The sequence below is a fragment of the Pithys albifrons genome, chromosome 14 (genome assembly GCF_047495875.1).
Source record: "Pithys albifrons albifrons isolate INPA30051 chromosome 14, PitAlb_v1, whole genome shotgun sequence".
Taxonomy (NCBI): domain Eukaryota; kingdom Metazoa; phylum Chordata; class Aves; order Passeriformes; family Thamnophilidae; genus Pithys; species Pithys albifrons.
The window spans coordinates 18410817-18434668 of NC_092471.1; the positions used below are offsets into that span (position 1 = coordinate 18410817).

The 23852-nt window shown below is 47.8% G+C and overlaps 1 protein-coding gene across 3 annotated transcripts in view; it reads left to right on the forward strand.

Moving 5' to 3' along the window:
- Positions 1-6084: 6084 nt before the first annotated feature.
- LOC139678330 (vascular endothelial growth factor receptor kdr-like) overlaps positions 6085-23852 on the forward strand; it is a 137379-nt gene continuing 119611 nt past the window's right edge. For all 3 annotated transcript variants that reach the window (XR_011699014.1, XM_071569065.1, XM_071569066.1), the window contains exon 1: positions 6085-6902. Coding sequence is in view for 2 of the 3 variants with exons in the window: in XM_071569065.1 (XP_071425166.1) it covers positions 6839-6902 (64 nt within the window). In the remaining variant the exon portion in view is untranslated. The remainder of the gene's footprint in view (positions 6903-23852) is intronic.

Below are 23852 nucleotides of genomic sequence, written 5' to 3' on the forward strand. Positions count from 1 at the left end.
GCTCTGGGATTGCCTGTGGTTTTTTCTGCCTGGCCACTGGCAGGGCCTGTCTGTGCTTTTTCTTCCTCTAAGGCTTCTCTCCCCCCACTGCTGCTACTGGAGTCAGGCAGTTCTCCCTGGCAGTGGTGCTTTGGAGACGGGAGCAGAAACCTTCAGTGTAAGGGGAATGTCTGCAGAGCACTATGGATATCAACCACATTTCTCAGTCTCAGTGGTAAGAAAATCCTGCTTTATCCCCAAAGACAGAAAGAGAATAAGAGGGAATTAGAACCCAAAGAAAAATAAATAAAAAGAGCATTCTTGGTCGCTGGATGAAACCCATTTTTTCTCACCCTTTGAAGTTCATACTCTGGCAAAGGCAAACCTTTCCCATGAAATCTGGCCTCTGACTGAGGAAGGTCATGGCAGGGAGAAGGTCTGGATGAAGGTACCTCGAAGGGTTGGAATATTTTTCCTACCTGAAATGCTCTGTGTGGATGAAACCTGGCTCATGGATTTCTTCTCCATTAGGTGCATACCTTTGTCTTTCTGCCACAGACTCTGGCAGAACACACCAGTGATCAAACCCTGTGCCTGTCTCCTTTTGTTGATGGCTATTTATTTTCCTTAGCATTTCTCTTGTTCTGTACTCTTGGCTCAGAAGTCTGTCTGCTGCTCCAAACCAGTTAATTCTTCCAAAGAGCCACACGGGCCTAAGGCCTAGATTATATTTATAAGCTGTGAGGATCTCCCCAGGCAGGCTCAGTTACAAAGGATTTCAGTCAAAGAGCTACAAGGAGATGCTCAAAAACAACCTCAGAGAGGAAACACAAAGAGATGGGACATCACACGTTCTGCTCATGTTGAATTTTAAAGAAACAGACTACAGCTCATAGCACTATATAATGGGAGGTAAATATTCCTTATCTTTAATGTCCTGTGTTTCCAGAGTAAGGATGAAACGTGCTGCTTTCCCCTGGTGTCTGGACACATGGGTTTGAGAAGCTTTTCAGTGAGGTCCCCACCTGCAGTCAGTGCAAGTGCAAGAAGGTTGTGAGAGGGAAGAGCAGCAGGACAGGCTGGGACTGAAGCAGTGACAACTCTCAACTGCACAGGCAAGGAGGAGCCTACCAGGATGCCAGGCAGAGCTGAGTAAAAGGAAAACCAGGGGAAAACTCCTCATTCTTGACAGTTTTTAACCAAAAATAAAATGGCTTGCAATATATTACTTTACTTATACTTTTGCATTGTTAAAAGTGACAGACAAGTCTCTTCCAGCTTTGCTTTGTGCTTTGGGTGATTCATGAAACCCTTCTTTGCCTTGTTTTCCCTTCTTGTATAAAGCAGAAAGCTGCACAGGGGCTCTGTTGATGGCTGTGTGTGCTTCCTGCCCTTGCCTGGGGAGCTGCCATCCCCCAGAGGAGCAGAAGGCACCACAAACCTGCCCCACAGTCCTCCCCACAGCCTGTGCACTGCTGTGTGCCTCCACAAAGCTGGGCAGGAAATGTTTTTCTCAGCTAGAGAAACATTTTGTTCCCATTCTGTGTTTGAGCCAAATGGGGTTTTCTTGAAGCCTTTTTTTTTTCTTTCTAAACAAAGGAAAAAGTAAGCAAACATGTCTGCAAGAGGCTGATTGGAACAGCAAAGGACAGCCAGTGGACTTGTGAGGCAGAGGACTCCAGCAAGATGGGAGAGGGCAGTTCTATGACCTAATCAGGCTTGTGACTTGAAACCAGCCTTGCACACACAGGTCACCAGTTGCAGGCAAGGCTGGGTGGTGCTTTCTGTCCCTAGAAACTGCATCCCTGACAGAAGTTACTCCAAACTGAGAACTCCCACGGAAGGCTTCTGTTTTGATAACGTGCCATTTTCCAGTGAAAAATATTGTCATCCAAAGGCTCCCCACCCTGTTTGCACACAGACTGACAACGTTAACTTGGATTTCGATCCCCAGGGACTGGAGGATGTGTGTGCATCAAAGACAGCCTGCCCAGATTGTGGCCAGTGGCACACCCAGTGAGGGCTCTGCAGCTCTCCTTGGGATTAGGGCAGCTCCTGTTGGCAATGCCACTGTCTGTGTGGGGGGATGTGGGACTGGGGGTGGACTGTGCACCCTGGGAACTGATGGCTTTGCTTCTCTTTACTGGCTTAAGGACCCATACCCACAGGGAGCCAGCCCCTTGTGTGTCCTGGAGGTCAGAATATGCCTCCAAGGCACCCTGTACATCCAATAAGTAACAGCTGAATTCATGGGACAGGAAGCGTTTTATCCAAGAATAATGCAGCAAACTACAAGACACATTTTCAATGTCCTGCCTGTTTCACCACCTCTTCCTTGAATTTCCATGGCATGGAACACTGTCCATCAGGGAAGGTGATAAAGTACTGGATACAACACATCACAGTGACAATCTCTGTCCTTAAAGGGAGCCACCACCCCCCGCCACAGGCACTGAAACGAAGATCACTAACATGGAAAAATGTCTTTCAGTGCATTGTCATGTTCCGCTTGCTCCCCTTTCTGTGGGCCAAGCTGAGCTCTGGCAGCCCAAGGCAGCACTCAGCAGCACAGTGAACAGCTCTCCTCAGCTAAGAAGGCAGGAGCTGCTTGGTTGAATAACCTGCCCTGCAGAACGTGCTTCTGTTGGGGTTCTTTCTGTCAAGCTGAGAGGAAAGGCATCAAAGTGCATCCACCTGAAGAAGAAGGGCTGAATTACCCACTAAAATTTAGGATTATAGGCTAAACTTGCCTCTTCTCTCTGTTGCTGAGGGAGGCAAACAGGCACCTGCCAAAGGAGGTTTGTGAAACTGAGGTTTGCACAGATGAGATGAGCCAGAAGAGCCCATCTCTGCCAGCACTGAGCAGAGCAGCCCAGTGACTGCCCCAGAGTTTGGGCTGGAGACACTTTACCTCTGCCTAAGGCTAAAACCAGCACACGGTGGAGGATGCAATTCCAGACCCGGATCCACAGCCGCTCCCTCTGCTGCCCTTCCTGGAGACGAGACTGCTTAGGATGAGCAGCAGCAGAGGAGCAGGACAAAGGGAAGCAGGTCTGGAATTGTTCCCTGTCAAGCTGACATGTAATCCTGTGTCCGGCCAATGCCATAAGGGTGGGAGATACTCCAAGGGATGGCCAGGCAATCCTTGGGGCAGTCTCCAGTTAATGCACTACCTTAATTACACTGCCTTGGTCCTACAAAGCACACAGTGCTTCAGGGAGGACACAGCCCAGGTATTCTGTCCAAATTGCTGCAGGTCGTTGCTTCCCATCCCAGTTCTCTGGTGTTTTCACCAGACACAGCAACATTCACTCCCTTATGTTATGACTATTTTTATTCAGGTATGGTGATACTGATACAAGTGCTGGGTGTTTGTACAAAGCTAAAAGCACTTAATTGGAAGTTAAATGACATTTTCTAGGCCTACTTCAATTCCCAGGAGTATTGTGAGGCTGAGATATTTGTTAATATTAGTAAAGAGTTTTGAGTTCCTCAGATGGAATAACTGTCATGGGAAGATGAGTTGTATTATTATGAAGAGGTTATAGTCCAGTTAGCAAATGGCTTTTCCCATCTGTATGAACAGAACATGCTGTTGTGTCAGGGAAGTGTGCTAAGCTTTGGAAAAGCTCTAACAAGTTGCTTCAGGCACATGAAGATGCTCAGGAAAAAACTTCTTACAACTGTGGAGGTTTATTTTGTATATTTTGAGGGAGAAAATAAAAAGTTAAAAATAGTTCCTTGGACTGCTTGGCCAGGTTCTTATACTGAATTCCTTGTGAAACCACACACTAGATGCATTTAATCTCAATTAAAAGATCAATTACATTTATCAACAGATAGAAGATTATCTGGGGCATTACACAACCAAAACACAATTTATTTTCAACTGGCAAGTAACCTCCAGTGAATTCTTAAACACCTCCCCATAAACCACAAATAAACTACAGTCCTGCAGCTATGTTAGAGTTTTCATTCCCCAGTTAAGTTCCTGTAAGACTGGCCTTTACTATTACCCAGAACTATTTAGAAGTCTGTTACTGTAACACAGATCTGGGAGGAGTTGTATGTTCTGAAGTTTCATTTTAGATGTAGAAAATGAATTTGTCACCTTAAGAATGATCTGGGCATTTCTATGAAAATCAGCATTAACATCATGAGATGTTGAGAACAGTGTTCTTGATGTAACACTGTGCATGAGAAATGATGCTTCGTGTTCACAGACCTAGAAATATCTGAGGCTATTCTGTGCTCAGTTTATTGCTAGAATTCATGACCTTTCTGTCCCAGATGTCAATTCCAATCTTCTGAAGTGCCAATTTTCCTTTGGATTTGTAACTCTCTGAACTGTACCTTTGCCTCCCTTTGCTCAGCACATTTTGTGTAGCACACAGACCTGTTCCCAGCACCTTCATCTGGGCTTAATCTACAACAAGAATTTAGGAGTGGGCTAGATAAAGGCATGAAAAATTTTATCATACCCTGAGCACAGTTCAGTGTCACTAAATCCCTTGATGTACATATTCTATAAGGTCTAAATGTACCTGCTGTCTCTCTCTTCTTTTCAAAACAAACTGAACAAGAGTAACAAAAACTTGCAAAGCAACCCCATCCCTGAGCCACAGGACTGACAGTGCTTTACTGTAAGGCTGTGATAGGTCCTTTAACCCCAGTGTCTCCTTTGTGGCACTGTTGGGAAGATCAATCTACGTGGGGGCTGTAGAGCTTCCACCACTCTTTCATTATCAGTGTAGCCTTGTGGCTTGTGCACGTTAAAAGCCTTGTAACTGGTATGTGAATAGAGCATGTGCTGGGGAGTTTGATGCAAGCCTGAGATTCTTTATATGGGCACAAAGAAAAAAGGGAAAAGGAAGAAGAGACATCACCAGCTGAAGAGATCCCTGGGAGACTGGATAACTCTCTCTCCTTCACCTAGGTGCTGGCTACATTTTCAGAAGTGCCCCTTATATGTTCTGGGACATCTCCTGGGATACCTGGCACCAGCTAAACACAGTTTGTGACCCTTGCAGCTGAAGCTGTGCTGGCCCAGGAGGCATCTGCGGCTTGAACCAGCCCTGAACCAGGAAAAGACTTTGCTCTCCTGGGGTGGAGGGTAAAGGGGAAGCAACTGCATCTCCCCTGTCAAAATCACACTCTCCCCACCATGGCAGGACTGCTCATAATTAACCCTGAGATGAGCTCAGTTAGTTAGAGCCTGGTGTTAATAATGCCAAGGTTATGGGTTCGATCAGGTTCGATTGGGGTTCGATCCCTGAAGGGTCCATTCACTGAACAGCTGGACTTGAAGCTCCTTGTGGGTCCCTTCCAACTCAGAATATTCTGTGATCTAAGAAATGTTTCCATCCCTGCCAAAATCCTGCCTGGCATGGCAAGAGCAAAGGCTTGTGGCCAGGCTGGAAGCCTCGATGTGTGGGTGGATCTGTCCACACCCAAGTGCCTGGAGATAATGCTCAGGTGACACAGCTGCTGTGAGCAGCCCATGAGGCATCAGGGAGACAGTTGTGTTATAGAAACAGTAACACTGTTGGGGTTACCTGAACTTTTTTATTCAAACAGAAAACTTTCTATGCACCCCAAGAGCAAGGGATGCACAGCAGTGGCAGCAGGGTGGGGAGGATGGAGATGACACTCCAGCAGGATGCAGTGAGTGGCACAAAGAGAACCCCAAACTGGTAAATCACCACGGGAAGGAGAGCACAGAGAGTGCTCTTGGAAGACACCCCGTTCCTCAGCGGATGTCCATCTGCGCTGCCGTTCCCAGTGTCCTGGAGCCCTGAGAGCCCCGGAGCCGGGAGGGAGATGCCACCTTTCTGCTCCTCGGGGAAGCGGGGGCAGGACAGGGGCAAGACGTTGCCACCTGATGCTCCCGCAGGTCCCTCTTTCAGGGACAGACGATGTTAGGAAGCCGCAGGGATTCCTTTCTTTGCCCCATCTCAGGCAGCAGCAGCAGCAACAGGAAATCCAGGAGCTCAGTGAAATGACAGGGAGGGAGAGAGAGTGAGGTCCCATTGCCTCGCCTGGTGACGTCTCTCCTTCCTCTTTTTTTTTTCCTGTCCCTATAAAGAATCTCAGGCTTTCATCAAACTTCCCAGCGAAAGCAAAGCAGCCCCTGAGGGGTGTGGGGAGAGGGAGAGCGCAGCACGCCCAGGGCCCCCGGCCATGCCCCAGCCCCGCTGCCCGCCCGCCGCCCGCCCCGGGCACAGCGTGGTGCCCCCCGGCAGGTAGGGCCAGGTGCGGCCGCCGCAGTCCCGCTGCTCCTGCCCTTCTGCAGCCGAGAGACCTGCCCTTCCTGCCGAGCTCCGCAGCACCTGCACCTCCCTGGACAGATACCGCCAGGAGCGGACTTTGCAGTACAGCCACCTTAGCCCAAACTCCAGGCGAAGGACTGCCGGGAGCAGCGACTCGCTGAGTGGAGGAAACTTTTTGCCAAACTTTTCCTGGTGCTTTTGCTTCCCTGTTTAACCCGTTGAGTTCCTCTGCACCAGCCAGGCGGGCTGGGGAGTTTCTGCTGCAGAGCACCGCTCCCCTCAGGCACCTCGGGCATTGGAGAAACGGGGGGAAAGGAGGAATAAGCTTATTGGGAAAGTGGGGGGAGAACAAACGAAGAACTCGCACCGAAGAAAGGAAGGCAAAGGCATTCTGCAGCCCCAGGATGAAGCAGTGAATGGAAAGAACAATTTAACTGGAATCAACAAGTGGGAACTCCTGCACGCCCTGTCCTTCCCCTCCCCTCCCGCGCCAGCCCGCAGCCTTCCACAAGCTTATTGCTGGAAAACAAAACTTGTCCCGCATCGCGGACCTCGCCTGGCACGGGACTCAGAACTGAGCGGCCCCGGCGATGCTGCCCAGGCCGAGCGCCGTCCTGGCCGTCTGTGCCCTTCAGGGGCTGCTCCTGCTGCACGGTAAGAGCTCGCCCTGCCCATCCTCGCACCTGCGGAACAGGGCACGGGACAGGGGGCATGGACAGGGCCGGGGGAGGCACGGGCAGGGCCAGGGGCACAGGCAGGGCCGGGGAGGCACGGGCAGGGCAGGGCAGGGGCCGGGGAGCGGACCAGCCGCCTGGCGCTGCCCCGTGCCCGCCCCGCCGCTGCCGTCCCTCGGGGTGCCTGAGGAGAGCGCTCCGGGATGCTTTTTGTGCTGTTTGACGCTGCTTTCGCTCCTCGGGATCCTCCCCGGCCCGAGCAGGGGGCACCCACCTCGTGCCCCGGGACCCGCTGGGCAGGTGCCGCCTTTCTGCCCCCAAAGCCAGCCCAGACGCCTCAGGTTTCACACCTCGGGGCTCCGGTAAAACTCACCTTTGGAAATAAAGGTTAAAAATCCCAAACGCCTCCTTGAAGGCGCCGCATGTAAAGATCAGCATTTGAATGGTTTATTCCCCTCGAGGTCTGGGCACTCGGTTGGAAATAGCGAGTTGTGGGTATTTACCGATTTATGGCATTTTCCCCCTCAGTGTGGCAGGGTTTGTGGTTGTATTCGGTGATTTGAGGCAGAGCTGAGGTACAAAGGCTTTGAAAGGAGGAGCTGTGGTGTGTCTGGGGGTGCCTGGGCTACCCTGGTCCTGGGGCTCACCTCAGAGCTGTGGGGACCAACACTGGGCAAACACAAATCCTCTGTGATATTCCCTTCCTGATTCCTGGATACTTCAGTTTTTATTCACATGGTTTCTCTGGCGCCTTCCCCTTCCAAGCCCAGGTGCCAGGTTAGATTCCCCGTTCTCCAAAAACAGTGTGTTTCCTTGCAGTAAATAGACTGCCCCCCCCCCGGATTTATTCCCGATTTTCACTGATATCAGAAGAGCCAAGAGGCAGGTTAATGAGATTTAGAAGAGCTTTTCCATCTGCCATATGACTTTTCATTATCTCATTAAGCATGAGGATTTTGCTGGATTACTGAGCTATTCATTCATGACGCTGCAAATTGTGTGAGGGAAGATGGTCTGTTGTTTACTGGGGAATTCCTTCTGACAGAAAGGCTTCTTTATTATTTTGGAGGGGGGATGTGTTTCACAGCACACTGCTGTTGGTGCTTTAGCATATTATAATCTTTTCATAGTTAAGAGGATAGCTTCTGGAAACACTGGGAAGCATCACTGTCCTTGATTTTCTTGGATTCATTCAGGGATTTAATGTATTCCCTCTGCAGAAAGGAGCTGATTGGCAGGTCCCAGTGAACTTCATATCTCCCCTGCAGTACCTTCCCCACAGTTACCTGCAGAATAAACAGCCAGGTCTGTGGCTGTGCTCCAAAGGGCTTGTCCAGCTTTTCCAGGGAAAGCTGAAGCAGCAAATCTGGCAGGTGAAAAGGAGCCCCTTTCCTGCAGGAATCCTCATGATCCACATGAACTCAGGGAAGGTGCCCATGTGAACCCAGGGAAGTCAGTCCTGTACCACAGCAGCCCCAGCACCTTGAGCTGCACCTGGCATGGTGTGGGAAGCTCCCGCAGCCCCCGGAGCCTCCTGAGATGAGCTCCATCTGGCTGACACGTGCAGAAGCAGCAGCTGCATGCTCTGGAGCTCCAGCACCTGGAGAGGCTGTGAAAGGTGCCCATAGAAGGCATATTACCAGAAATCCAGCATGAAGTCCACAAAGGCATAAATACCACAGACTTCTGTGGATCAGGATAATAGCCAGTATTTGGGAGATGGGAGGGAACGTGTTCTTGAGGCTCCAGGAGTGTAGTTGTACACTATATAGTGAGTGTGTTACTGAGAAGGTGGGTGAAAAGACAGAGGTGCTGCCCACATTGCAGGGCTGCTCAGGTCCTTACTCATCAGATTCCTGTCCTAGTAATTTTGGCCCTAATAACCTTGGAATTTGGTCCAAATTCATTTTTCCAGCAGTGCCAAGAGAAGGCAATGTCTGCATCCTGTGACAAAGGAGGGAAGGCACATCACTAACTGTCCCTGTAGGCAAAGAGTGATGATGGACTTGGAAGCAGCACTAGGGATGTCAGAGCCTTGGCCATCATTAGGAAGAGATAACATATTAGCACAGTCTCTGGGTGCCCTAATTAGGCTGGAAGCCAAAGGGAGACAGGGCCAGGAAGTCTAAGGATCCTGGATAGCACTGATGCTATTGAGGTATTAACTCCTCAGCCACCCTCCCCTCAAAGTTCACCTCCAGCAAAGAACTCGATGAAACTCCGCTTGACCTCCCAAGGCCTGGATCTGTCCTGCAGGCTGTGGGTCAAACCTTCTCTGGGATCTTTGTGGCCAAAGTCAGGCAGAGTTGTGCTGGAGAGGCTGACTGATTCAAATCCAAACAATTCCATCTGCAATGCAGATAGAAGTAAAGTGGTACAACTGTGGAAACTGTTCAGGTATTAACTCCTCAGCCACCTTTCCCTCCAAGTTCCTCTCCAACAATGAACTCAGTGAAACTCTGGCCTTTAAATTAATCCAGCTCAAAGGATGATCTCCCTTAGAGAACTCCTGACTTGTTTGGTGTTTTCAGCAAGACCATGCAAACATCATCCCAATAATTTCACACCTTATTATAAAGTACAACATTAAATACATCTTTAAATTTCCTAAGACAGTTCTAAAAGAATAATTAAATTTCCACTTTCTTTTTTCTTATTACGCAGCTTATGTTCAACTTCTCAGAGTACTGGTCAGGGTCTTTCTGCTCAGCACCTTTGATGTAGTAACTGTTGTGCAGATGCCAAGAACTAGCCCATGTTTCAGGTATGGAGTGGGATGGTTAATAATCCTCTCTTTGAAAAACAATCTGCAAAGAAATTTTTACATGAGTGACACCTTAAATTGTGCATGAAGAATTTGGTATCTTTTACCCCCTGACATTATAATCAAGTTTTTAATATATGAGGAGTCCAAGTAACTTTTCAGGTATTGGGATAAACTCAGTGGTTTAATACTGAAAAGTATTAAAGATTGAAGATTAAAAATTAGGTCCTGCCCAATCCCTTTGAAAGTAAAGCACGTTTGAAATTGGATTTTTTTATTGTTTAATTATACAACATCTTCTACAAGTAGAATATGCTGGAGGGGCAATGTAGCTTGTTAACATATATTTCAATTTATTTAGTTATACCACTTATCAGTAGTTAAGTCAGAAGTTCAGGAGCTTGGAGTCCTCCTGGTTTTCCAGCTGGGATGATCACTGTGTCCAGCTGGGATGAGTGGGCTCAGTGCAAAGTGAGAGGCACTGAGGGGTTGCTTTTGGGTTTCCCTGAGCCACTTGGTGCTGAGCAGTGGAGAATGGGGTGTCTGACAGTGCAGGCTGTGCATGGGCTCAACTAAACCAAAAATGTGCCCCCTAATTGGTGTTATTGCTAGACCTTTGCTACACTGTGGGAAAATGTTATAAAAAGCAGAGAAGCCTTTTTTTAAGATGGTGATATATGAGCCTCCTGCTGAAGCTGCCACATTCAAAACCAACTGGAAATCTCTTTACACTAATTCATCCATTTAAGGCAAGGAAAAAAAATGTGAAGTATTTCTGAATACTCCCTGAACTTCTCAAAGCCAGCACCGTGCCCAAAAGAAGGCTGAGAACACCAACCAGTTGTTTGCTGAAGGTTTCTGTTCTAAGAATTTTAATATTTCCTTGGAAAATTGTAAAAAAGGTTTATCTGCATGCATTTCCCCACTGGGCTGCTCATACACATAGATCTGAGTGAGAGCAATGGGGACACTTTGGGTTCCCTCTGTCCTTTCACACATTCCATTGGGTGAAATTGCTCACTTTATGATGAAATATTTGAGCCAAGTGATAGCTCAACCTACTCGAGTTTGAAGTAATATATTAAGTTGGGCTGAAGATAGAATATTTATGTTGCTGGCAGGTTTATTCACAAGGGCAAAAGGTTTCCAACCACAACAGGAGATCCCTTTGGTACAGTCAGTGGTTTGTCTCCCAAATTGCTAGGGCAGCTTGAAGGAGGGTGAACACCTGCCCTGTGCTGTATTTATTCTGAGATGAGACACATATTTTGCTTCCAGGGACATTTGCAAAGTATATGCAGCAAGGGTCACTTGATCATCAGCAAAGGACAGGCTGAACAAAGAAGCTGCTCTCAGTTTACATTGCAAAAGAATTTGGGGGGCAGCAACAGCAACCTGCATTTTTTAAAAGTACACAGGAAATTTCCAGGACACGGCGTTTGACTTTCCCAGTGAGTGTGAGATGGACTCTGAAGCTCAGCCCTCCCAAACTTCACCTGCCCAGCTTGATGTTTCCTCTGTTCAGTCTTGCCTCACCTCTCCTTTTCTCTCTAAACCAGCCTGATGGCACTGGAATGGGAATTATGAGTGGAAGTAATTAAAAGATATTTGGAGTATCTAAACAACAGTTAGGAATGAGATAAATGTGTCCCTGGTGCTTTCCTTCAGAAAAGATGACTAACAGGACATGAAGGTTCTGAGTGCCAATCAGGACATTCCTGTTCCTCCAGTGCTTCCCTTCGGGAAGAGCATCTCACTGTCCTCAGTCACAGCCACCAAGACAAACTGGCCACTCAGATCTGCTGACATGAAATGTGTGTAACAGAGAACTGATCTTCTCACCACATCAGGCACTTCTTTAATTTTCCTTTTTAAGGCCACAGAGAAAATTGTAGAAGCTGCCAAAGTGAACCAGGCAAGGTTATTACCTGGAAATGGCATTTAATGGAAGTGCCTGCTTGAAACTTGCCCCAGGGAGCAGGGCTTGGGCAGCAGAGAGCCTGCAATCCCCAGGAGCCAGGCAAGGCTGGAGCACACCACGTCAGTCAGGGCTTTCTGCACGAACTGTGGCCTTGGAGGCTTGTCCAGGAGCTGCTGCCTCAGGTGGGGAACAGGGAGGTTCAGGGGAGGGAGGGAGCCTGGTCTAGGAGGCTGTGATGAGCAAAACTGCTGGCTGCCCCTTTTGTGCAAATTCCTCACTGCTGACTGCTGGACACCCTTCCAAAGGGTTTGGAAATGTAAGCAGTGAAGCACAGACTGAGGGAGCTGAGCTGTGCAATTAACTTCTGTGTTAGTCTGTCACTAACAGTGTAGCACAACTATGCATTCTGTTGGATGGTGAGTAAGTCTGTGAACTATTTCATGATGGATAGTGAGTAAGTCCGTGGGCATCTTTATGAGTCACTCCAATACCCTCATCTCCAAGTCCTTGGATTAGTCTGTCTTTACAGCACATACTTTTTGTCCCCACGACATCCTCCATCCCTCTCCTGCTCTCCCCCCCTTTCCTGGATGTCTCCTAAACTCCCCTCAGGGCTCAGGATTCCTTGAATTTTTACATTAGAAACAGCCAAGAGGAATTTCTGAGCCCTTCCACAAAGGGTTCTGCACAGTCTCTCTTCTCTGTCCCCAAATGAATTTTTGCCTGTACAACTGCCCTGGTGCAGAGATTTTTCTCAAGCCAAAGTGGATTTGCAGCTGAATTTCTCATTTTCTTCAAGCAGATGCACAAAGTGTTCCTGCTGCACTGAACTTTTACAAGAAGTCGTTTTTGCAAGTCTTGCCCCCAGTATCTAGAAATGCAGGAGCCACAGCTCGTGCCTGGTGTGTGTCTAACCAGTGCCCAGGGCTTTGGTGTGGCTCTAAACCACAAAGCTTTTAGCAGTGAGAATCCTGGCATTACTGAGCAACCAGGAAAGAAGTTCCTCTAACCCTGTGAAGGATGGAAGTCTGAACAAGCCACTTTTCCTTCGTGCCCTGCAGGGAATGGCCAAATGGTATGGCCCCCCCAGTTTCAAAACTCAGCCAAAAACTAAGCTCAGACCCAGAATGTAAAGGAAATATATGGACTAGCCTTCTATTTTCAGGTCTCTTGCCTTTGTCTTCTGCATTTCCACATAGGTTTCCTTAGATCTTCCTGTGTTTTTCTGAACTGTGGGAACATGATTGCCAAGGAAGTGGAGAGGGGAGTTTTCAGCCCTGCTGGGATTGTTCTTGATTTGAGGGTCAAGGAAGCTTGACCTAGTCATTACCTGTTTCATTTTTTACAAAGTCCCCATGAATCTAAACTGCCTCTGCCAAAATGTTTGCTTCCTTAGAGCCCACAGCTCAGAAATTGCTCACCTTGGATTATTGCTTACAGATCCAGTAAGGTCAGTCTGCAGAAAAGGCACCAACCACCACGGGGCTGCTTTGCCCATTGCTGTGAGTGAGAGGGGCTGCTCACAGGGACACCACCCCACACAAACACACAGAAGCAGCTGATCTGTGAGGCATTCATCCTGTTTTCCCTTAGCTCATAGCTTATTAGCTGAAATCAGTGCTGAATGGCAATCATTTAGGAGTTAAAGCACTTTCCTCCCAGTCCCCAGAACCCTCCAGTGGTGTGGGGCCTCCCAGAATGCCAGTTCTCCTCCTCAGCCCCCTCCCAGCTACGGAGGAGAGCTCAGTTTGGCCCTTTGCAGCAACAGGGATCATACCTGAAAGCTGATCCTGCCCTGACTTTTGGGTTGGGCTGTGCAGGGGTCGGTGTTTCAGAGCTTTAATGTGCAGACACCGACTGCCGTGTGTCCTCCAGGAGCCATAAAATGTGATTTTCCCCTCTGCTTCCTCACTTACTCTTCCAGCTGCCCGAAGTGGCTCCCACAGGAGCCATCCCACGTGCCCACACAGTAGCTGTTGGAAGTCCATGGCGTGGGCAATCCCAACCACAACAGCCTCCAGCAGGAAATGCCTGTTGGAAGAGATTGCCCGGAACCCCTCGGCTCAGGAAGGGCCGTGAGACTGTGTTTGAAAGGAGGGAAGCAAAGCACTGGGGATTATCAGCTGCAAACCTCAGGGTCTCTATCTTTTCTTGCAGAAAAAAGGAACCCACAGGTGCTCTGTTGTCCAGCACTGGGCACTGGGTGCATCCCCCTGTGCTTAGGGAAGGGCCCCACTGCTGCCTCACTCCCCAGTTCATGCAGCTGCTCATTTGCAAAGATGAGGGAAACAACTTCATAGAAGCACAGGGGCTGCTTTGCCTCTAAATCCAGGAGGACTATCAGTAGAAATCCTAATGCAGCTCACAGGTGTGGGGAGAAATGCTTTTTCCAGACCTCTCCTGGATGTACACCAGGCAAGGAGCTCTTGCTGCATGACACAGCAGGACTGAGCAGCACAGTGAGTGTGGCTGCTTGGAAGGGGTTTGTTACAATTAAAGGATGATGCAAGTGAATGTAAACACTGATGTCAGCCTGAGAACCTTTTAAACACAATTTAAGCCATTACATGGTGTGAAGCAGAGAGAATCAGGTAACCTTTTGGCCTGCCACATTTTTCCTCTACAAATGGATGATGTCTGGATTATTTTCTTTTCATGTTCATGCACTCGGGACAAACTTTCCCTCTGAGTTTCACGGGCTTTAAGCTGTGCTTGGCTGAAGACAATAGCCTGTCTTTGAATTATCCATTGTTTGACTTAGAACACTTATTTTATTATGGTTGTTTACACCTTTTGTGGTAGAATCTGAGGGAGAAAAGGACTGAGAGCTGCTCCCCCACTGCCTGCCTTATAGAGGTAGAGATTTTACCAATCTTGCTGGAAAATCCTGATTTGCTTCACTGTGAGAGAGGAAAGGAACCTGCTTACTCTCCAGTGCTGATGGAAAGCCAGTGTCTGGCCCTGCAGCAACATCCAGTTGTGTGAGGCAGCTCAGCCCAGCGCTCCTGCTGCTCTCCTCACATCTGCCTTGGCTGCCCAGATCCCATTCTGCTCAGGCTCCTGGAGGCTCTCATCATAAAACAACTTTCCTTTAGTCTTGGCAGATCTTCCATTGAGTAAGGCAAGAGAACAGGGTTTGGCCCAATAGGCATTATCAGAGAGTGATTAAATCCCCAAATGCTGTGTCAGCAGGAAGGGAGCAGCCTGTGCCTGGGGCAGAGCCTGCTCTGGCTGTGAGCTCCAGGCACTTGGCCCTCCTCACTCTGAAAGGGTATTTCTCACAGCTCATCATCCCACTCAGTGCTGACTTTTCGAAGTATAACCAAACCATGGGGCTGTGGGAAAGCAAAGCCAGTGGTTACCATGAAGTCACTAATGATTCTGTTAACAGTTTTATTACTTAATCCACTGATACATCAACAGGGAGATAAACCAAGTCTTCAGGGTGATGTATTTATAGGTTTGGAATTGCTGCAGGGTTTCCAGGCTGTGCTCCCACTTGGACTGTTCTCTCATGGCTTTCCCAAGGAGTCAAATAAACATGAACTTCATTCTCCAGCTCACTTTGGATGATACCGCCCTGCTCTAATTGAGGAGAAGTGCAGGTCCACAGAAAAGTCCCAGTGTGGCACAACTCCTGGGATGGAGGAATTGTCTGGGAAGGTGAATTCAGGAAAACAGGAGGCTGCTGGGCAGGGCATGGCCAGGGTTCCCCCACGTGGCTCCAGACAGTGCTGTACCCTACAGTCCCATCGGGAACTTCTGTCATTATCTATACAAGGCTGATGAGACTGTTGTCCTTGTTGTTTTTATTATTATTATTATTATTATTATTATTATTATTATTATTATTAATAATAATAATATTAATATTAATATTAATATTATTTTGTTATTGTTATCGTTATTATCATTATTATCATCATCATCATAATCTTCATCATCATCTTTACTATTATCAGTATTATTATTACTAACAGTAATACTGTTAGTATTATTATTACTAACAATAACAATAATAATAATAATAATTTGGAGACATGGGATTATCTTGGTCCAGTCTATTTATTCAGATCCATGGTATAAATTAGCCACAAACTTTGCCTTCTTTGCTGTTGTCTACTTTGTGTTTGCAAAGTAATGTTCAAGCCTACATGGTGAGATGCCCTTATGAATTTAATTTAATAAATCCTGAACTCGTGTGCTTTCTTCTGGTTACTGAAGTTGCTCTCTATTGAATTTTGGGCATAACTTTGGTTGCTATATTGTTATTACAGATAAGTTATTAACCTCCTTTCCCATCTGGCATGTCAGAACTGGCACTCAATATCATCTAGGGCAGGCACCCACAGACAGACACCACAACATCCCACAAGTCTGCAAGTGCAGGCTGATGGTCCCAAGAGAAAGGTTTCTCTTTTCCCATCCCAAGAATATGTGCACAATTTGTTTTAACATTCTTCACAACAGTATCTCCAGTTTTCTGGAGGATTTCTGGCAGAAGGACAAAAGAAGAGGAAAGGAGACAGTTTTGTCTGGGTATAAATCTCAGTTCTCGTTTGTCAAACCTGTCCTGCACTTATGAGAAAATCAGGGCCGTAAAGCTGAAAATTCTGTGCTCAAAGTGAGATTAGTGGAAAAGCTAAAGCTGAGCTAGTTTTGATTTCCATGGAGGAGAGTTGGCATAGGCACAGTTCAAGGCCATTTTCTCTTCCAATATCACAGTGTCACTCTGCTTTAAAACATGAATGCAGCCTTTGAAGTTCTGCCTGGATTTGTGGTCTGGCCTTGCAACTTTGACATCTGCCTTTGTGCCTACCTGTGCTTGGGACATCCCTTGGTCTGCCCACTTGATCTAAACATTTTGGTCTCAACATCTTCCTGATTTAACTGCCTTTTTTAACCAAAAATCCTGTTTTCAAGATAGTTTATATTAAAAAGATAAAAGGTGTCTTTCAGAAATAGGCTTGGGAAAACTGCAATGGTCATTGTAAGGTAAATGACTGGGTAGAATCTGTTTGGCCAGAAATGGGACAGAAAGCTGAGAGGAGAATCCCTGGCAGCATAAATCAGAGCCACCTGTAGCACAGTATTTGGCCCAGGGTCTGCACAAGCCCAGGGCAGCTCACGTTGCTGCAGAGTGTCCTTCAAGGACAAAGCTATCAAAAATGTTCTCCTTGTGCAGAGAGGAGGTGGAGGGATGTGCTGTCACTGTTCCTCCTTCTCAGGTGGCTGCTGCTGCTTTTTTGTGTCACAACTCGTGTGAAAATGCTTTCTGATTGCTGAGGTGGAGATCACCTTGTTGGTGAACCTGAACAAAAGGCCAGGAGTAATCTTTAATCTTTAATCCAATGTGTACAAGGGAAATGCCAAAGGCTTCATTCAGTGACTCTGGGATTGCTGTTACAGCTCCTGGACAGTTCTGACAGGATGTTTAAACTTTTCCAGAGCATTCCTCTTGCATCCTTGGAGTAGCAAAGACAGTTAATATTGACATCATTAGCACCCTCACCGTTGTGGTTCAGGAGAAACACCTCACCTTGATGGATCAGGCAGCTAAAGCTTTGCAGAGTCGTTTTTTGGGGCTGCTGGTTCTTCAGTTCCTGGACTGACCAATATATCTGTTCTTGTCTGGTGTCACCATAAGTCTCCTTTAATTTACAGCTAAGCTGAGCAGACTTAAAAAGAGAGAGGAGAGCCCAGAACAGCCCAATTCCTTTAGTCATCTTTCCTGTTTTAAATTCTTTCTGCTTATCTCAGTTCTGGTCCTGACATCTGCTGGTAGTGAGAGCAGAGTAGTGGCACTTGGGCATGGTGGGATGCAGGCAGAGTATCTGGGATGCTGATCTCCTGGCAGAATGTAAGATAATGAACTGGGAGGGAGTCTCAGCATACACAGGGCAAAGGTCTCCCTCGTGCTCCTCAGCTTAATGGTTGGAATGATGTCCTATAGTGTGTATTGTACTGGCAGCCTTTGAAAGACTGCCTTTCTGTTTTGATTCTATATTGTTCTAAGTTAAATGGTAGGAAAAGAGAAATCACTGCCACCACAACATTCTCTTATAGGTCTATTCATTATAGATCCCAAGAGGAAACTGAGGGTTCCCCTGGACAATGGGCTGATACATAACGAGCATACATTAACTTTCTGTGCTTGTATAGTGCATTTAGGCTGCATTTCCTTTACATTCTTAGGGACATGAATTCAGGCATCATTTGGTTTGATGTCTTCCTCTGCCTTGAACTGTTGTCTCGTTAGAGAGAGGCTGAGGCCTGATGTGGAAGTGCTTTGGGCAGATGTGATGGTGCCCTGGGGGCTGCTCCTGGAGTGAGTGGGAGCTCCAGGAGCAGAGGGCCCGGACCAGGTGTGTGGGGTTTGGCTCAGCTGAGGGGGGCTGCTGCCAGGTGCTGTGCTCCAAACCAACCAGGACCTCAGGTGGGCTGGACATGAGCCACCATGGCTAAGGAACTCAGCTCTGGCCACCTGCCCTTTGGCACACCCCACAGAGGGGCTCACCTGGGGCACAGCTGTGCTGGCCTTGGCAGCACCCACCCCAGAACAGGGCCTGCAGCAGGGTGTGATGGAGGAACACCCAGAATCTCCATGTGAGGAATGGCTGCTGGAATTCCAGCTGTGTTCCCTGCACTGGTTGGGGTGGATGCTGCCCAGTCCCTGCAGGAACTGCTCCACAGTCTGTGGGTGCCCACTCAGCTCTCTGTGCTTTGGGCACTTTGGCATTGTCTTCCTCTCTGCAGCACAGGTGTGTTTGCTGCTGCTGTGCCTCTGCTGTTTGTAAATCAGGGAGGTTAGCACTTCCCTTCCTCCCTGGAGGCACGGGGAGATCGATGTTCTGCAGAGGAAAACCAGCTCAGGAACTGCAGTAGATTTCTTTCATCTTTCACCTCCATCACCAGAGAAAAAGCCATTTGAAGCTGCAAGGCCATGGAGGCATTTAAGGTTATAAGGATTAGGACTGGGATACAGTGATAGGCTTGGCCTGAGCTGTCAGGAATCGCTGGCGGTGAAGCACAGGCCTTGCAAAGCTACATTTTCTCTCGAATTTCTTCTCCTGTGGTGCCTCCCTCAGCCTCTTGGTCTGAAAAGTGGAGTGCCTGTGGCACACACACACATTGCTGCAGTGTCACTCCAATTGCATCTGTATTCCAAGAAGCCTCTTGGTTTTCATTCTGCCTGTGTCTTCTGGCACAGACAAATTTGCAAAGCTAATTTTCAGCCCTGATCTAATGGATTCCCCTGCTGAGTGTCTTTTACAGTTAAAGGATTCCAGATTGAGAGTCTGTTCTCATCTCCCCTGTGCACATCTTTGTCGAAGCTACTTCTTGGAGAGCTGGTTAATGAGCCTGGAGTGTGACTGACTGAGGGCTTGTGCTGATGTTCAGGAGTTTCCCTCCTCCCTGGAGGAAGGCAGCCCTCACACACCTCCAGCACATTGGCTTTGCTGCTGCTTTCAGCCCAGTGGAAATCAGGTGATTGTAGATGTCAGGCTGTGCAAGGGAGTATTGGACTTATCGATGCTGGGAAGCCAAAGGAGAACCCCCCCAGTCTCAGAGCACACTTGTTCTGGAACTCACACACTTTTGGGAGGAAGAGAGAGCTGCAGTTAAGCATCATACAGCAAGGGCTCAAAATAAACCCCTATGTCCTCTTTGCCCCACGGGCTTGCCCCACTGGCCACCCTCAGAGGCGAGGACACTACCCTGCACACCAGATATTCCCTGGGACAGCTCCTTCCAGCTCCTGCAGACACCCAGAAAGTTCCTTCCCTGGATGATCCTGGAGCTCAATACACAACTTGGAGCCAATTTCCTCGAGCTCTGAGTTGTGCTGGGTTGCAGGTGCCTGTGTGACCTCAAGGAAGATACTTACCTGTCTTTGGTTTCCAGCAGCATAGAACAGCAATGACTTACCAACCCCATGGACATGCTGCAAGGTTAAACCCCCTTGGCAGCCAACTTGCAATTCATCTTAGAAGTGCAACTTCTTCTTCTTTGTCTTCTTCTTTTTCCTCTTCTTTTTCTTCTTCTTCTATTTCTTCTTCTTCTTTTCTTCTTCTTCTTCTTCTTCTTCTTCTTCTTCTTCTTCTTCTTCTTCTTCTTCTTCTTCTTCTTCTTCTTCTTCTTCTTCTTCTTCTTCTTCTTCTTTTCTTCTTCTTCTTCTTCTTCTTCTTCTTCTTCTTCTTCTTCTTCTTCTTCTTCTTCTTCCTCATCATTATCATTATGATCATCATTGTTATCATCATTATTGTCATCATTATTATCATTAATCATCATTTTGGCTTTGTCCTTTCTCAGCCACTGATGTTTTGCTACAACAGCTGCACCTCCCCAAACCTACAGCTAAGGTTTAAGTGTCAGTATCCACAAAAAATATTCTCATTTTTGGGCAAAGTATTTACCTGCACCCCCAAAGGCCCTCAGAGGGTGGGCATAGCTGGGCAGAAAACAAAAGATGAATGATACACACACACAATCAAGACAGCCCCTTTCACAGACTTCAAACCTCAATACCAAAGCTCTAATGCTTATATTAATATTTGTTAATCCTTTGTCTTGAGGAAGGGTGGGAAGAAGGGTAAAAAGAGACATTGTTCCTCCTTGGAAAGTGTTTTGTTTTTCCCAAGCAGCAGATCTTTATTTATTTTAAGTACACATTTCTGTGTGCAGAGGGTACAAAGACATCTTGGTAGGACAGCAGCCAACAGGACAAAGGGAGCCCAGATGGGGTCAGTGCTGGACGTGGGCTCTGTGTAGGGTTAGGATTAGGGTGGGTGATGGACTTGGGCACTGTGTAGGGTTAGGATTAGGGTGGGTGATGGACCTGGGCACTGTGTAGGGTTAGGATTAGGGTGGGTGATGGACCTGGGCACTGTGCAGGTTTAGGATGAGGGTGGGTGATGTGATGGACCTGGGCACTGTGCAGGGTTAGGATTAGGGTGGGTGATGGACCTGGGCACTGTGTAGGGTTAGGATTAGGGTGGGTGATGGACCTGGGCACTGTGTAGGGTTAGGATTAGGGTGGGTGATGGACCTGGGCACTGTGCAGGGTTAGGATTAAGGTGGGTGATGGACCTGGGCACTGTGTAGGGTTAGGATTAGGGTTGGCTGGGTTTATCCGTGATAGTCATTATGAATTCCTCTCCTACCCTGTAGCAAATGCATTTGTGAAACCAGCCCAGAAAGGCTCCTGAACTCCTTCAGCCACTGCTTCAGTTACACATGCCCAAGTTGTTGTTTCTCTTTTCACTGTAGTTAAGCCATCAAAAAAAGATCAAACTATTAAAGTGCTAGAAAGTGGATCTTTACGCCCAGGCCAAGCTAGAATTACAATTGCCTAATCTCTTACCAAAGAGTTTCTCACTCAAAACTGAACAACAAAAGTGAGTGTTCACAGGAATATGCTATGCTGGCATTTTAATGAAGATGGAAATGCAAAGGTAAACCAAAATTCCTGGGCATTATCAGTTTTCATGGCTATTTTTCTCTTTGTCAGCTGGGGCAATCCATTTGCTGTCTGAACTGCAGTTCTAAGGGACGGTATCTTGGTGCTCAAGAGCAACATATTCCCAAGCATGTTGTCTTTGGCATGGCCAGTATTTTATCTGCCAGAGCCAACATTAATGAAAAATTCCTGAAAAATTCCACATTTCAACACAGCAACACTCTGATGGGAATAACAATCTCTGCTGACCTCGTTCAAAGAGACATATCAGGCAAGATACAAAATAGGGAGGTATTCCTGACCCCCCCTGCCCAGAATGTGGGTACTTGGTGCTAAGTTTGTGGGGTTTGCCTCCTTTATGAGTGATCTCAGTGCTGTGAACACCCTGTAATACCTGCACTCAAAGCCAGCATTTCCCAGAACAGACATGCCTGTGGTCAGAGCCCCTGGGCTGGTGACACTGGGAACTGCCTTCTCCTTTTGTAGCACAGCAGTTTCACCTCCTTGGAACAGAGTTTTGCAGCAACTTAATAAAGAGAACATGTCTGTAGAGGAAGGAGTTTCCCCTTCTGGGACAGTGCTGGTGATGTCATGAGTCCTTTTGACATGAGAGTAGGAAGATTTGTGATCCATGGCAGGAAATATTGGCCTGGATCATTTGTAGTAAGTGGGTTCATCTCCTCATTGCAGCACAGACTGGAAAACTGAGAGCAAGTAAAGAAGCTGTGAAATGAAAGCCCAAATCCTGAGTAAGGTGGCCTTAAATCACTGTCACTGACTACAGAGTGACAATGCAGGGAAAAGGAAGGGACTAATTTACTTGATTTGCATGAATTGAGTTCTCACAGCCAGGCTTTCCCTGAGGAGCTCAGAGCACCGTGTACTGTCATTGTGAGCAGGGCAGTGCCAGGGTTAACTGGCATGTGGGCAGTGCCACAGGGAAATCACTCACTGAACAAGGCAAGAGCCAGCCCCAGTTTCTCCTGCAGTCCCTTCACCTGAGCCTTGCAGGATCAGATCTGGAAAGGCTTCTTGCCAAAACAGTGCCTACCATCAAAGATCTTTTCCAACCTGGTGAATTCTATGATTCTATGAATTCTGTGATGTGGGCAGGACAGGCAAGCCAGAGCTGTGGGAACTGTGGAAGATCCCAAAGAATTAAAAAGAGACTGTTCTCAGGACACTGCTGCATTTATTCATGTAGTGTAGATTCCCCCAGTAAGTGGAGAAATAAGTGAGCTTCTCAACCAGCAAGGCAAACCCCACGTATGCTGCCTCTGCACACACTGACTGAGCATGGAAACCTTTCTGCTACTTGCACTTTGTGGACTGTAACAGAGGGCAAAGGGAAATCAAGCCTTGCAATCACCAGGTCTTCCAGGCCAGAGTATTACACACATCCACATTTGACAAAAGGCAGGGCCAGCAGTGAAATTTATCCCCTTCTGTAGGCAGAGTCCACGACAGCATCTCCTTCCAACTGTCTGTCATGCCCCAGAGACAGGAGAGAGCCTGACGGTGCTCAGATAAGAGCAGGTGCTAATTCGGTGCTGTGATCCAGCACACAGACCCAATGTTGTGCAAATGCTCCTGTTCCAGCCCCTGGCAGCTCCTCCCTTGCCAGCCTCTCCCTCCTTTGGAGATTGGTTTCCCTGGCAGTGAGAACCCACCATGTTCCTCCCGTGCAGACAACACCCGTGACGTGCTCCCACTCTGAGCTGCCACCTTTATGTCAGCTTTGAAGGGATGCAAAGGGAGGAACAGGTTCTTGCCAATCACAGACTTGCCTAAATATTTATCTCCCCAAAAAACAGTTTAGTTGCTGGATTTAGCCCAAGATTGGTTCTGATGAGAGACATCAAACACAATGTACATGAATCAGGGGCAGCACATCTGGCATTGCCTGTGTGCTGTAGGAATATAAATAAAGAGCCAGTAAACTGCAGCTGGTGAGTTATTTGTACTGCAACAAGGCTGTCAGCTTCCTCATATCAGCACCCAGTGGGAAGAGGGTGCCATGAATCACTTGGGACTGCTCTGGGGTCCCCCGCTGGCATGTGCTCTTCTTTTTGCATGGGGGGACTCAAGACTGATGGATCATAAACACTTCTTTGAAAAGGATTTGCAAGAGTGCTGAAAAGAGTGGTGAGCCAAACCAGGGCAGTGCTGCCAATATTTAGAACATTTCTCTGACAAGATGATATTTTATTTTTGGAAGTATCTGATACAAATGTTCTTTTCCTGGAAAGATTCCTTCTCCTGCCTGCTTCCCCCTCCTCCGTCAGAATGCTGGTGCCAAGATTTCTGTTGCAACTTCCTTGCTCCCAGTCACTTCCTGCCGTAGATCTCCCTCCCCTGTCTCCTGGACTGGTGGTCCAGGGTGCACCCAGCATTGTTCTGTGGGGCTGGGAGGAGGCAAAGGGTGGCACACCCAGAGCAGGGGCACCCAGAGCTGCTGGGATGGCAGTGGGTACCCCTGAGGGCTCCCAGCTCCTCCTGTCCCCACAGAGGAGCCCTGGGAGGATGTCTCAGGGAGCCACTGAGCCCCTGGTCTCTGTAGTGGGAGCAGGACACCAGGTCTGCAGGGAATGGCCAGAGCTCTGGATCATGTGCAGAGGGGCACTTTAGTACATGCACATCTCAGTCCTTCCCACCCTCTCATCCGAGGGCAGCACTGCCCTCAGGATTGAAGGATTCACAGTGCCTGCAAATGGATAAGTACAACCTTTAGTTGGGCAATGCAGACATGGACAGGAGCCTTGGAGCTGAGGGGGAAAACCCCTGC